The sequence below is a fragment of the Monopterus albus genome, unplaced genomic scaffold (assembly GCF_001952655.1).
Source record: "Monopterus albus unplaced genomic scaffold, M_albus_1.0 scaffold3.1, whole genome shotgun sequence".
NCBI lineage: Eukaryota > Metazoa > Chordata > Actinopteri > Synbranchiformes > Synbranchidae > Monopterus > Monopterus albus.
This window is the reverse complement of record NW_018127883.1, coordinates 3,000,854-3,013,893: the sequence shown is the minus strand read 5'-3', so window position 1 is coordinate 3,013,893 and position 13,040 is coordinate 3,000,854. Positions and strand designations below refer to the sequence as shown.

The following is a 13,040-nucleotide window of genomic DNA, read 5'->3' as shown; positions in this document are numbered from 1 at the left end:
TCTTGTTGCTTTTCTTCTTTTGTCTCTCCTCTATCCACTCACCCCAACCGGTCGAGGCAGAAGGCCGCCCACCAAGAGCCGGGGTCTGTCAGAGGTTTCTTCCGTTAAAGGGAGTTTTTCCTCCCCACTGTCGCCAAGTGCTTGCTCAAGGGGGATTTGTTGGGTTTTCCCTCTGTAATAATATTGATAACAGTAAGGTCTAGACCTTACTTTGTAAAGTGTCCTGAGATGACTTTTGTTGTGATTTGGCGCTATACAAATAAAATTTGATTTGATTTGATTTTGACATCTGTTCACAGCGCTTGTTGCGGAGATATTCAACGTGAGACAAAAAAAAACAAACACCTGCAGTTAAACAGCCTGACAATTAAGTTTTTAGACTGAAATGTGGCAAAGTAGAGGAAACTAATTACCGACACTTATGACATGACCAAATTTCAGCTTTACAGTTAAGAGGCTCTTCACCATTTTTAGATTTTGGACTGTCAGTAAGACAAATAAGGACTTTGAACATGTCAGCTAAGGCTGTAACTAATGATTATTTTCATGGTGGATCGTTACTCTTTGTATTTTGACCAGTTTTCTTCTCGGCTGTCTGTGGCTGTGGTTGAGCTGAATTCAGGTTGCGTGTATCAAGTGAGCTTTACTGTCAGCAACGTTGCAGTAGCATCTCCAAATAGTTGCAAAGTCAGTCAGAAAAATGAAAACCTCAAACTACCATCCATCCGTTATCAACTTTTTACAGGGCCAGGTAGGTCAGTTCAGGTGTCCCTCTCCCCAGTTTTCTACTCCTGAGACATTCCCAGGCTTGGTGATGTATATAATGAATCCAGCGTGTTTTGGGTCTACCTGGGGGCCTCCTATTGGTCATACATGCTGGGACAACCTCCAGCAAAAGAACCAAATATTAAAATGTCAAAACTACAATTTAGGCTGTACCATTAGGCATCCGATTGTGGTTTAGCACATTGCGGTCCTTTGTTACTTCTTTCACATCCTGCTCTGAGTTTCGGTGCAAAACAAGCTCTTTTTCTGGGCACCTGCATTTTTGTTGATGAACTGATTCTGCAAGTGTTTTGCAGAAGCACTCAGGAAAGTTTTCAGTCTCTTTGTGATGTGATGTTTTGCGCACATCACCACTGGCCTCCTGTCTGAGTCTGACAGCAACTCTCTCTCTTCCTGCTTCCGACAGATGTTTTTTGCTTTTTTTTTTTTTTTTTGCTGTCAACTTCATCTGCTAATGCCACTTCCCTTTTGTGTGTTCATAGGATGCCAGAGTACAACCCGCCTCACTTATACTGTATAAGCGTGTTACCCTGCTCAGTGTCTGGTCACTAGTTTCTACTACACTGTTAGAAGGTGCACTGAAAGTTAAACTTGTTAATTGCTGTGGTTAAGTGTGTGAGCGGGTGTGTGTCTGGAGATACCTTGTGGTGTCAGCCCTCAGAGACCAACTTGACTGTTGTGGTTATCACCTCTTTTACAGTACATATGCTGTCATTTCTTTCACTTATCTCACCTCTCAATCTGTTTATGAGTCTTTGTGTGTGTGGGGGGTGTACGTTATCACGTGCATGCATGTAAATGATATTTCACAGAAGAAACGAAACAAAAACATAGGAATTTATCTCTTAGGCTGTATAGTAACAGAGGTGACTCATAAACGTGAAGGTGTGTTTGCATTTATTGTCGTCTTTGTTGTAAGTACCTTGGCGTGCTGTCCCAGCCTTAAGAGCAGTTTCACATCCTAGAAACGCTATCCAAACATTTTTTACCGTCATTTTTAAGCCTGTCTTTCAGCTTCCTTCCTCTCTTCCTCCTTTTCCCTTGGAAGATCTATAGCTGACGCTGTGTTAAAAAATGTAAATTGGTTTGTGTGTCTATGTGTTTGCACTATAACTTTGCAATGCCATGAAACACATCTGCTTTCTGTAACAGAGCTAACAATGTCAGGCTTGTGCAAACATGCACAAGGTAAAGATCTGGCATCCACAGTGCTGATCAGGCCTGCTGGTCAACTCACAGCCGTCATGTTAATGCTGCTGAAATGAAATTAAAATCTAAGTAACAGCACAGAAGTGAAGATACAAGGGCTCTGCTATCTCTACACTGGATATGAGGAAGTATGTATGGGCTGTCAGGAGGCGTCTTTTTTCTGTGTGCTGGTGTCACAAGAGACGTTGCGTGCGTCTTCTGCTTGATTAGTTTGGAGTGTTTATTTATGGGGTGAAGTTGCAGTTCTCCCAGTTATTTGTTTACACTTTGTCTGCATAGAAACCAAAATGTTTCCTGACTGTGTGCTCTTTGCCTCTTGTCCTGCCTGACTTCACACACACAAACTTCCTGAGAGAGAAAGGCAGTGTGACAGTTGAGGCAAGTTTGTAAATGTTTATGAAAGCTCCTCTCTGCCAAGGGAGATTTTTTTTTTTAATTTACTTATTTTTCTGAGCAAAAGGCCTCTTTATTGTTAGACTGTTGCTTTCTAGACATTTCTAACCAGTACTTTGCTGCTAGTACCACTCTGGGTAAAAGAGTTCCATCTACAACATAAGTATTCGGTAGTCTGATATTAATTTCATGATCTTGTTTGTTTCTAATCCGAATGCTTCAGAATATCTGCAGTCTGATGTTGTGTCTCTGTTTCCACAGTGGAGCCTCCAACAAACGTGACACTGCACTGCCGCAGCAAGCACAACCTCCTGACATGGAGTTACGACCAGCTCATGCCAGGGCTAAGATTCAAAGTCTTTATCGGCTCAACAAGTGGATTAAATGGGTTTGTCTTTTTCTTATACACACTGTACATGAATATTTGAGTTTGCCTGTTTTAAACTGTATTTTAAGATGAACTCTGCTTTAATCTGTACAAAGAAACAGTAGGCACTCATGTGACACTTGCTACGTGTGGTAACACAGGAACAGGTCTCGGTTCTAAATAGGCAGTATGTAGTTATCACCAGTTTTTGAGAGCGCAGGCTTTGCTGCAAACTGTGTGCAGTCTGATGCAGCTGGGCGCAATGTGGGAGAGAGGCTGAGTACATTGTTTACAGGAGGAGTGCAGAATCAGCAAGCGGAGTCGAGGCAGATGTTACCATTGACCAGTCGTGACCACTCCTCTCATCCCCTTCAGAAACAGCAACGTGAAACAGGCTGAGGTCTCTGAAAGAGGAAAATAAAACACCTGAACATTAAAAATATTCACAGCACCTCAAATATTAAAATACACCGCCCCAAATATGCAGGGAACAGAATGAACATGCAGATGCAGATGTAATAAATAGAGCTGTCCATGGGTTTGCTTAAAAACTTTGTTTGCCCTAATAGTGGCTTTGCTGTGTAAGTGCATAATTAACATTTACTGTGTGAGTGTACTCATGGAAAAAAAATCTGATTTCTTGTGAGTTACAGATATTCAACAACGTATTCATTATTGCCTCCTAACAATTTACTGTGTGGTGTAAAGCATTAAGTCTACACCCCCATTTTGTAACACAGACCTTTTGTTTTTAACTTGTAGTCTTCAGGTCCAAGCTGATATAATGAAATGATGCTCATGACAGTATTTTATCTTGACAAAACTTAATAAAGTTTCTCTTGTCTTATCCCCAGTCATCCCTCGGAGCTTTGGGTGGATCCGCCAGCTTTACAAGCTGATGTCTCATTTCTGTCTAAATCGGACAACGACTACTATCTAGAAGTGTTTGCTGTGGTTGGTAAGAATGAGTCTGAGCCCAGCCCCCAGGATGGAATCAGTTTCAGCTATTTCAAGGACAGTCTTTCAGCTCAGAAATGTGAGTAGTGATGTCAGTATTCACAGAGAACATTTAGATTTTTAGTCGGATAAAACAGAATTGATGAGTTCACACGCAGAAAATAGCCAAGGCTAGAAAGAAGGTGAAGTTAATCACAAAGTCAGTCAGTTGTATTTGTGGTCAGTAACAAAAGCTGAAAATGTTGAGATTTCACTGGATAATTGGAGAGTTTTGTCTGTTGTTGGTGCCACAGCAAAGTGCAAGGGCTCACAAAAGTTAGTTGGATTGATTTTTCTACAAACATTGAATATCAGGTCAGAAATTCATGGCCATTTGTTCTGTACTTCTCTGGATCAAAGCGGTGCACCATTGTGAGTGTAGGAATGGCTGTTGTGTATGTGAGAGCCCCCTTGTGGTGAAAGTGAGTGACTGCAGTGAAGATGAGTGGAGCTAGAAAGTGCAGCAGGAGCACTGGAAAATGGACCTTGGTGGAGGTGCTGTTTTGGCCGTGAGTAGAGCTGTGGTGCAGAGTTTGGTGCTAGCCAGTGTTAACATGGATGTATATGGCAATAACATAACTGTAATATACGCTATAACATAGTAAACCTGGCTTTGTCTGTGGCTTTAATTCCAAGTTACCCAGACTATGAAATGTCAGAGTAAAGGTTGTTGTTATTCTGAACATCTCAGTATGACTCAGTCTCCAACATGATTGTTTCCAGGTTTTGTGGACCTCCCGCCGGTTAACGTCACTGCCCCAACAAATAAGACTGTCAAGTTCAGCTTTATGCATCCCTCCCTGTACCTCCATATGCTGAAAGCCAGTCCAACTGCAAAACCCAAGAAGAAACGCTATGACTCGCTGAAAAATCTACCTGCATTTGATTACGATGTGGTGATCATCAACGAGGTCAGGAGTGTGCACGGTTCCACATTTTCTTTTAAACCATCTGTAGACTTATGTCAGTTTTCTCATGTACTTATTATGTAGTCACACAATAATAATATTGGTTTAGCAGAAGCAGGAAATGTCTCTCGTAATGTAGCATTATTATTTATTAATAGCAGTACAGCATCACTATTAATAGCAGTACAGCATCACTTTATACACACTTGCTGTGTAACATGTATGAATTGCTGTTGCTATCTGTGCAGAGGCATCACTATGGCTTTAGCTGTGAGGAGAGTGTGTGTGAGAAGATGCTTCCAGTGGTTGCTCCACAGGAACAATACTGTCTGGAAATCAAGGGAGAGCTGGAGAAAATGTTAGTTAAAGGCACGCAGAAATACTGTGCTAAGCAATATGAAGAAATTCCATCTCTATCAAACAGTTAAGTAAAATAACTTTTTAATTTATTTAGTTTGTTTTTCCTTTTTCCAATCAAGCTTAAGATACAGTTAGCTCTGAAGATTTATGCTCTGTTGAAGTTGCCGTGACTGGAAATATTGATAGCCTCCTGACAAGTCTATGCAAACTATTGAGTCTACACCAAAGATCCTTCTCTATAAGTGCAAGGGATTAGGTGCCAACGCCCGAGTTATAACTTGATGTTTTACACAGTTTAAAAACAATAACAACAAAAGAGCAAGGTACATCACTTCTCTGACTGTTCTTTAAGGTTGATTTGTCCTTGATTATACACGCAACAGTTAAACCACAGCTCCCCAGAATATTCACCACGATTCATCATTTGGCATCTAATAAGCTTTACACATAAATCTGTTTCTCCAACTGGGCGTCCTGTATCTTAGCTGACTGTCTCACCATTATATGAAGCTAACCACCCCCATCCAGTGCAGCCCTGTTGTCTGTGGGCTTCTCGGTCATCCCCTTTTAACCAGCTTCTGTTTGTATTGTGTAGTAATGAAGCAACCCCCTGCCACCTAGGTTGGGAGGAACAAACGACTATATATAATGTTTAATATACTGTATTTATGAAGGCAAGAAACCACAGTGATTTGTAGCTGCCACAGGGTTATTTGTATGGCAGTTTGTCTGCAAGTATATTTATTTCAGCATCTGTTTTGTCTAGACATCGTCATCATCGTGGTCATTGTGACCATTGTGGTGGTCTTGATTGTGCTTGCTTTGGTCTTAGCCATGCTGTACATAAAGAAGACCCGTCCCAAGACCTCTCTGCCACGGAACATAGTACGTTCATCCTACCAGCTCTGACGAGCCTTTTTAATGTTGAATGAACAATTCTCTTGAGTGTCAGCACTAACCTAACATTTCATCTCTGCATCTTAAAGTCAGAAACAAACAACAACCAACATAAGCAGACCCTGCCGCCATTTGAAGAGCACATCAGTGAAGCAGAAGTGGACTCACCTACACCCCTACTGCCGGCCACAAACTATGACTTCACACCTGCTGGGACTCCCACTACTGAGGATGTGTTTCGCATGGCCCTTGGGATCTTCCCAAGGGATGATGTGTGTCACACCGTGGAGGTAGGGCAACCAAATGGTGAAGGACCTGGCTACATGGGAGGCAGGAGTCTGGAGGAGGATGGGACACAAAACCCCAGTGATTACCCGTCTGGGTACGAGAAACGTGAAAAGGTGGTTGAAGTTGCATTAGGGCCAGGTGAACAGGCAGAGGGTTACCGTGGTTGACCGTGGAACCGGCCTCTTCATTAAATGTTTGGCCTTGGGTTGATTGTGGCTCTCTCTTGCAGTCTGCAATTACTCGACATTAAAACCGAAAGCTGTTAGAAATAAATATTAAGAGCAACTTTCAGGGGAGCTGTGTCTACAAGTTTTCATTTGGTTCAGTAGACACCAAATAAAAGCAAAACCAGGAGCTTTGCACCTTAACATCAGTTAGTTTTTACTTAATTTGTCAAGGCAGCACAGCACAAAGCCTTTGTTAAATAAATTCCAACAAAGCAGTTGCAACTAGGGCTACATCATTAGCCTTAAAGCTATGAGCTAAGAGGCTCAAGTGCAGTAATTACCATACTAAATCAGACCCAGAACATTACAGCTCCATCTTTTAATTACTTAATGTCTGATATTTGTTTTCAGTTCTCATGCCTTTTGCTCTAATCACAAGCCTATCATACATAATAAATTGGAATAAGATACATGTATACGCATGATGCATATATAATGTAAGAGCTGAGACATAAGGAAAACCAGCTTTATCTATGTAGCACATTTTATACACAGCTAATTCAAAGTGCTTTAAATAGGCAAAGAAAAACAGTAATGGCATTAAAAATAATCATTAAAACCAGAATAAACTCAGTGTTTGTTCTGAGTTGCAGCACGTTATGTGGTAACTACATCCTGTAATCTTTAATGGGATGGTAGATGAGCCCAGTGATGCCGTACAGAGAGACAGAAAAGAGCACCGCAGTAAAGCAGTTTTCTCTGCAGCCGGCATCTGAACTCTTCTTGCTTTGACTGTTATTCTCTCTCCTGTTAGAAGAAAACCTTCCTCCCACATGTTTGTGCACAATGTAGTGACCCAGCTTTTGTTGTTGTGAAACAGCATCATGAAAACAACTGTATCCTTCATTACTTGCATGTTATTTAAAAATTTTCTCACATTGTAAAGCTGAGAGTGGACTTTGTGGAGCTGAGTTACATTTCATATCTTTTAACATTTCTGCTCATCAGCTCCTTCATCAGATTAACTGCTTGACATTAGGCATATTTACATAGACATCCTGCACTACTGCCGCTCCAGAGAGTTGCCAATATGCCGCCCTTGTGCTGTTCATATAGATCGAGCTAAAGGCGGTAGAATCGTAAGCCAGCCCGTGAATTCACCATTCCCATCTTGAAAAGGCAGTACGTATTGAAAACTATAGATCTTTTCTTTTAAATTTCTGAATCACTGCTCAACCTCTTGGATTGTTTTATTTCGCCTACATGGCAGAATAAACAAAATGAACAAACCAGCTGTGGAGAGAAAGAAGGAAATAAAGGTGTTGTGCTATACTAGACATGAGCAACCATCTTTATTGGACAAAAAGCAACCCAAAGTGTCATGCACTTTAACATTATATGCCATAGCAGCAAGGAGACTCATCACTTTGTCACTGACCAACTTAATTTAGAGAGGTGAGACTATAGTTTGCAGCAGTTTCCTCACGGGGAGCCAAGATGAAGCCTTCAAAGTTGAAGCAGTGAGGTGGTGACGGGGTTAAAGGGGAGATAGTTTAAATACCTTGTAATGAGGATGATTACTGGGTGATGAAGCTCTAGCTCTGTGAGTTAACTGGATAATAAGAGTTAGTGTGATGAGGCCAATGGATTTCTACTGCGATTACTCAGTGATGTACCTGACCTGGCGAGTTTTGAGCTTTTATCACGTATGGAGCATCTGTACACATCTGTTGCATGCATGTGAGCATTTCCATATTCATTCAGTCAAAACGTCTGAATGGCCTCTTGATAATTTTTATTTCAGTGCTTGGATCAGATTAAGATGCTTTAGTTTACAGAAAGGCAGTAGCACCTTAACATTGTAATGAAATATTTTAACGTCTGTACTGTGGTGTTGAAATGAAATATATAGCAAATATATGTGATGTGAGTGACAGCAGATTTGACTCCTAATATGGAGCCATAGGGAGAAGTTTGCTATCTTCATCACCTGCTACTAGATCAGGAGGAGGAGGAGGAGAGAGGGAGAAATAAATAAATGATTCTTTGGAAATAAAATAAAATGATAAATTTTAAACACAATGTATCAAACACTTTAAAATGAGTGTTGTTCTAGAATTATTAACATTAAAAAACAAAAATGAGAGTTAACACAGGATCAGAAGGACATGAAGTGATGATGTTACATTGCACAATGTGTTTGTGCCACTTTTTGAGTGGGATACATAGCACTCGTTTTAATTTCATATGTAACATTTGTTGTATTAAAAAACTGAAGTGGTGTAATATGCAAACTGTTTAGGCACTAAAAGTGAGGTGAGAGCGCTTTTAAATGTAATGCTGTGAATCATTTTTAACTTCATACAAAGTCCAGACAATCGTAAAAACCTAAATCAAATCGGTTTTTACCATGAGCATCTTTTGCCTTACTAGCACTTAGTTTCTCAAGGTAATCGGCAGGTAGGTTGTTCCAAGCATCTTGGAGAACCTTCATCTGTGGATTTAGGCGACTTGCTGTCTTTTCTGTTGTCATGAAATCCCAGACCGAGTCTGTGATATTGAGATCAGGGCTCTGTTGGGGCCACACCATCTGCTGCTGTATGTAGCTGCATATGTGTCACAGATCTAATACATCCCTGATGGTTATTATGTGATGGATCAGAAGTTAAAGTGCCTGGAGTGTTTGCACAGTACTGTATCTGTTTATGTATTATATACTGTCTGGCTGGATATACATATATATACACAGATATCTTTACAATTATGTGCTTTTTAAGTTTTTATGGTCCACCTTTTTCAGTTTGGATGCCGCCACATCAAAATCCTTTACTCTCTGTAAACTACTGTTTTTGTTTATTATTGTATTTCATTTTTTTACCTTTACATCATTTGAATAAAGATTAAAATGCGAGTTTGTGCCTTTTTCTGTTGCTAATAAAATATCTAAATATAAAAAGGGGATGTTATGTGATAGGTTTAAACTGAAGTTCATGTACAACATCCTGTGACCCAAATAGGACAGTCCCAGATTTTATAATCTGTTCAGTGAAGTACTGTAAAATGCTGCCAATTAAGGAAGAGAAGTTGGCACAGTATTTGTGTAGTTAACACCTGTTCTATTACTGTACAGGGCTGAACTACTGTTTATGTCATGACATTAGCTTTTGTCATAGGAAGAAACACACATGACATGATATTTCATGACCTTTGAGCTGTTCCTTCCCCTGAAGCCAATAATTAGAGTGAGGAGGAGGACTTCTTTTGTGTGCGTGTCTTTTGTGTGCGTGTTTGCATAGAAATGTGTTAATCATGTTTCCTTCCCTTTTACCGTGTGTATGTATTTGAACGTGCGTGCGTGGGCTTATGGGGGAGTAGGGGAGACCTTTCCAGTAACAGTTGATAACCGACTTCACTATTAGGTGTGTATGGTTGACTGGTAGAAGAGCTCAGGAATCTGGTAATCTGCAGCAGTCATTCCTGCACACGCGCCCCCTGAAGCAGCTTCTCTGCTGTGTACAAGAGCCACAAGTTGGGAATTACCTTTCTACAGCCAAAGGATCCTTTGGATGTTCAGACACAATCCAAGTTGTATTAATTCTGTAGAACAAGGATGTAAAGGTTTTAGTAACACCTGAGAGAAATAATTTACATAAAGAAGAATAGAAATCTGAATAACTTTGGGTTAGAAACAGCACATTGAGAGCCTCTGTGCCTGAGTCGGATTCCTTGGCTAATGCAGATTCTGAAAGCTCTGAATATGAATTTTACTTTGCACAGCCAGGATTTGGGATAATGTCCCTCAGGACATGTCAATAACTGTAATCTCAGTGGGATATAACTGAGTGAAATATGTCTACAGTACTTCCTAACAGCTAGTTGTTATGCTGTCATTGAGGGGAACCATTTGTTATGTAGCACATTTTCTGTAAGCTGCTGGTGTTTCCAGTAAAAGAACAGTCATCGGCTGCTCCACGCTTGTGCCAGCTTGAAACAGGACAGGACGGTGATTCTGAGAACAAAGAGCTGTTGAGAGAAATGCATCCCCGAGGGACTCGCAGGGCTTCATTTGAACAGGCCCTTTTCCCACAGCCGCACATGTTAGTACATGCATTACAGCAGGGAAAGCACAGGTGCAACTAAGAGAATAAAAACGTAACTATTTCAGTTACAAGGTCACGCTGTTGTGCACTTTGTCATGACTGGGACACCCGAACAGATTCATGTTAATGTCACTAGAAACATCTGTGGTTTTCCTGCTATGACTAGTCAAACTGAGTGCAGTGAAAAGGCATGTTAAAACAGAGTAGTCATGACTCCTATGGCCTTTACACCTCTGTTTAGCTCATTTAGCAAACCTGTCAGTTTAAGGATGAACAAGATGAGCTCGGTTTCAGGTTTGCTCTCAGTGTAGCAGGAGAGCTTTGTGTTTTTTGTTTTAGAGATGTTTAACTTATTGAAAATTAGAGAAAAAAGCATGCAGATCATGTTTTAGATCATTACGTTAATAGAATTAAATACTTTTGCAGCGTAATGTTAATAAAAATGAATGTAGTTGGGGGCATGAATGTCTGAGCTTCTACACTGGGGCATGACAGAAAAAACTTGTCAATGAAAAGATGTTTTATGTACAGTATTTATCCTACTACACCTCTCAGTAGCAGAAACAGTCTCGTTCAGCTACAGAACCTTCTCCCCAGAGAAACCGAGGTCTCGGTGTTACTGTTCTGCCAGTGAAAGTGTCATCATATTTGTTTACCAAAAGCATCCTGTGTCCACTATGATGCGCTGACGTACAGTATCATATCACAGATGAGTCAAGAACACTGGTAAAGTGATCTGTTTTGTAATGAAAACGTCCAAGTTGTACTTCTGTTAAAGACAGACTGAAGTAAATCTGCATCAAGCTGTGTAACGCTGCCTCAGCAGTGTCCTTGTTGGTATTTAAAAAGAGGGAAGTTGAAGGTATTTTAAAAGGAGGCAGTGTTAGCGGCAGCATCAGTCCGGTGTGTTCCACTGTCTTCCACCAACAGCATCATGACCCACCTGCTGCTTGGAGCTGTGCTGCTGGGAAACCTGGGCGTCTGTGTCACAGCACAAGGTAACCTCTGATGTGTTTGAAGACGTGTGGATTAGCGGTGGTGTTGTCTGACTGACTTAATTTGAAAGCAAAACGGGTTTAGTTCTGTCCAGTATCGTCCTAAATCTCTACATTTCTTCTCAGATCACTGTTTGTGTTTTGAACATCGCTGTGTTGTTAAAGCATCATCACTGAGCTGAGTTGACAGATTCACTGCTGCTGTAACAAGATCAGGGAGTGTCTTTTTAAATTACCGCTCCCTGGGAAAAACGGACCAACAGAGCAACAGAAATTAAAAACATTGGATACTGCACAGTCTCGGCCATTTTCATTATTTGAACTTCTTGTGTTATTTACTGAAACACTGTGTCGTGTTGTGTTACACTACAGGATAAACTGTACTGCAGTAGAACAGTGAGAATTAATATAAAGTATTTTGTTAAGCTTATTGTAAATTATTTCTGTCTCTAAAATGATTTCAAAACAAGTATTATATCATTAACCCTTCTTGTTCCACAAGCTGTCTTATATGGCAGCTTCAAATTCAATGAGGTCAGCGCTGACTAAGACATTGTTTTACTTCATTTTAATGAGGTTTTATTTTTTATTTTTTTCATTTGTGAAGCACATTTTGTTTATTCTAGCTGCCGTATGATAAAACACTTAGTATTTTACTAATCAACCAACTACTCAGTCAGTTGTTGCTCTGTGACTTTAACTTTTCCTCCTGTCAGCTCAGAATCTGCTACAGTATGTAATTAACAACTGCCTCCGTTCCAGTGATGCTTGCTCCGCCCGTCCAGGTGAAGTTTGACTCTGTGGACTATAAAACCATCCTGCACTGGACTCCACCCACCAACAGCACCTCCCTGCAGTACTACGTCCAGTGGAAGATGTGAGACATTACACACGCACGCACACATGTAAAGTAGAGTTACACTTAACAGTGCAAACCTTTGCTGGTCCTGGTGGATATTCTGAAGCTGCACAGCACTGTTTAAATAGTTTTTAAAAAGCTCAGCTGCAGCATGAAAATGATCTATACGTTAATGCATCGTTGTAATGATATACGTGATTCAGAATGTGCTATTCTGCTTAATCATTTATGTTTTTTACTGTAAGTACTGTACATTTTGATGTTAATACTTGTTAATTTGACATGAGCAAAATATTATATATGCAGGACTTAAACTGTGGTATTGCTACTTCTACATAAGTAAAGGATCTGAGTACTTCTCCCACCACTGCCAGCAAGATGTGTGACTGTGATTCTTGTTGCACAGAGTGAAATGAACAATTCCCTGTTGATTTCTCTCTGTTTGTGTCTGTCCCTCTCTCTGCTCCCCAGTTATGGTGAGCCTGAGTGGTTGGACGTGGACGGCTGTCAGGGGATCCACAAGCATCACTGTGACCTCACTGCCATGACCTCTGACCCCAGAGAGTGGTACTATGCCAGAGTGCACGCTTCCTCCCTGCCCTCCAGCAAATCAGCCTGGGCCCTCTCGCCCAGGTTCAGCCCACGGTGGGACAGTGAGTACTTCCACAGCTCTGCCTCCTGCTGCTGCTCTTCATCACTGGCTGCGCCCTCTTCT

The 13,040-nt window shown here is 40.9% G+C and overlaps 2 protein-coding genes across 2 annotated transcripts in view; both read left to right on the top strand.

Annotated features, from left to right (window-relative positions):
* ifngr1l (interferon gamma receptor 1-like) overlaps positions 1 to 9,286 on the top strand; it is a 12,827-nt gene extending 3,541 nt beyond the window's left edge. The window contains exons 2-7 of the mRNA NM_001361201.1: positions 2,650 to 2,776; positions 3,610 to 3,791; positions 4,475 to 4,662; positions 4,908 to 5,082; positions 5,786 to 5,904; positions 6,006 to 9,286. Coding sequence (NP_001348130.1) covers positions 2,650 to 2,776; positions 3,610 to 3,791; positions 4,475 to 4,662; positions 4,908 to 5,082; positions 5,786 to 5,904; positions 6,006 to 6,371 — 1,157 coding nt within the window. The 3' untranslated portion in view covers positions 6,372 to 9,286. The remainder of the gene's footprint in view (positions 1 to 2,649; positions 2,777 to 3,609; positions 3,792 to 4,474; positions 4,663 to 4,907; positions 5,083 to 5,785; positions 5,905 to 6,005) is intronic.
* Positions 9,287 to 11,044: 1,758 nt separating this feature from the next.
* The window catches only part of il22ra2 (interleukin 22 receptor, alpha 2), a 3,989-nt gene continuing 1,993 nt past the window's right edge, over positions 11,045 to 13,040 (top strand). Inside the window, exons 1-3 of the mRNA XM_020603935.1 lie at positions 11,045 to 11,469; positions 12,229 to 12,343; positions 12,797 to 12,978. Coding sequence (XP_020459591.1) covers positions 11,406 to 11,469; positions 12,229 to 12,343; positions 12,797 to 12,978 — 361 coding nt within the window. The 5' untranslated portion in view covers positions 11,045 to 11,405. The remainder of the gene's footprint in view (positions 11,470 to 12,228; positions 12,344 to 12,796; positions 12,979 to 13,040) is intronic.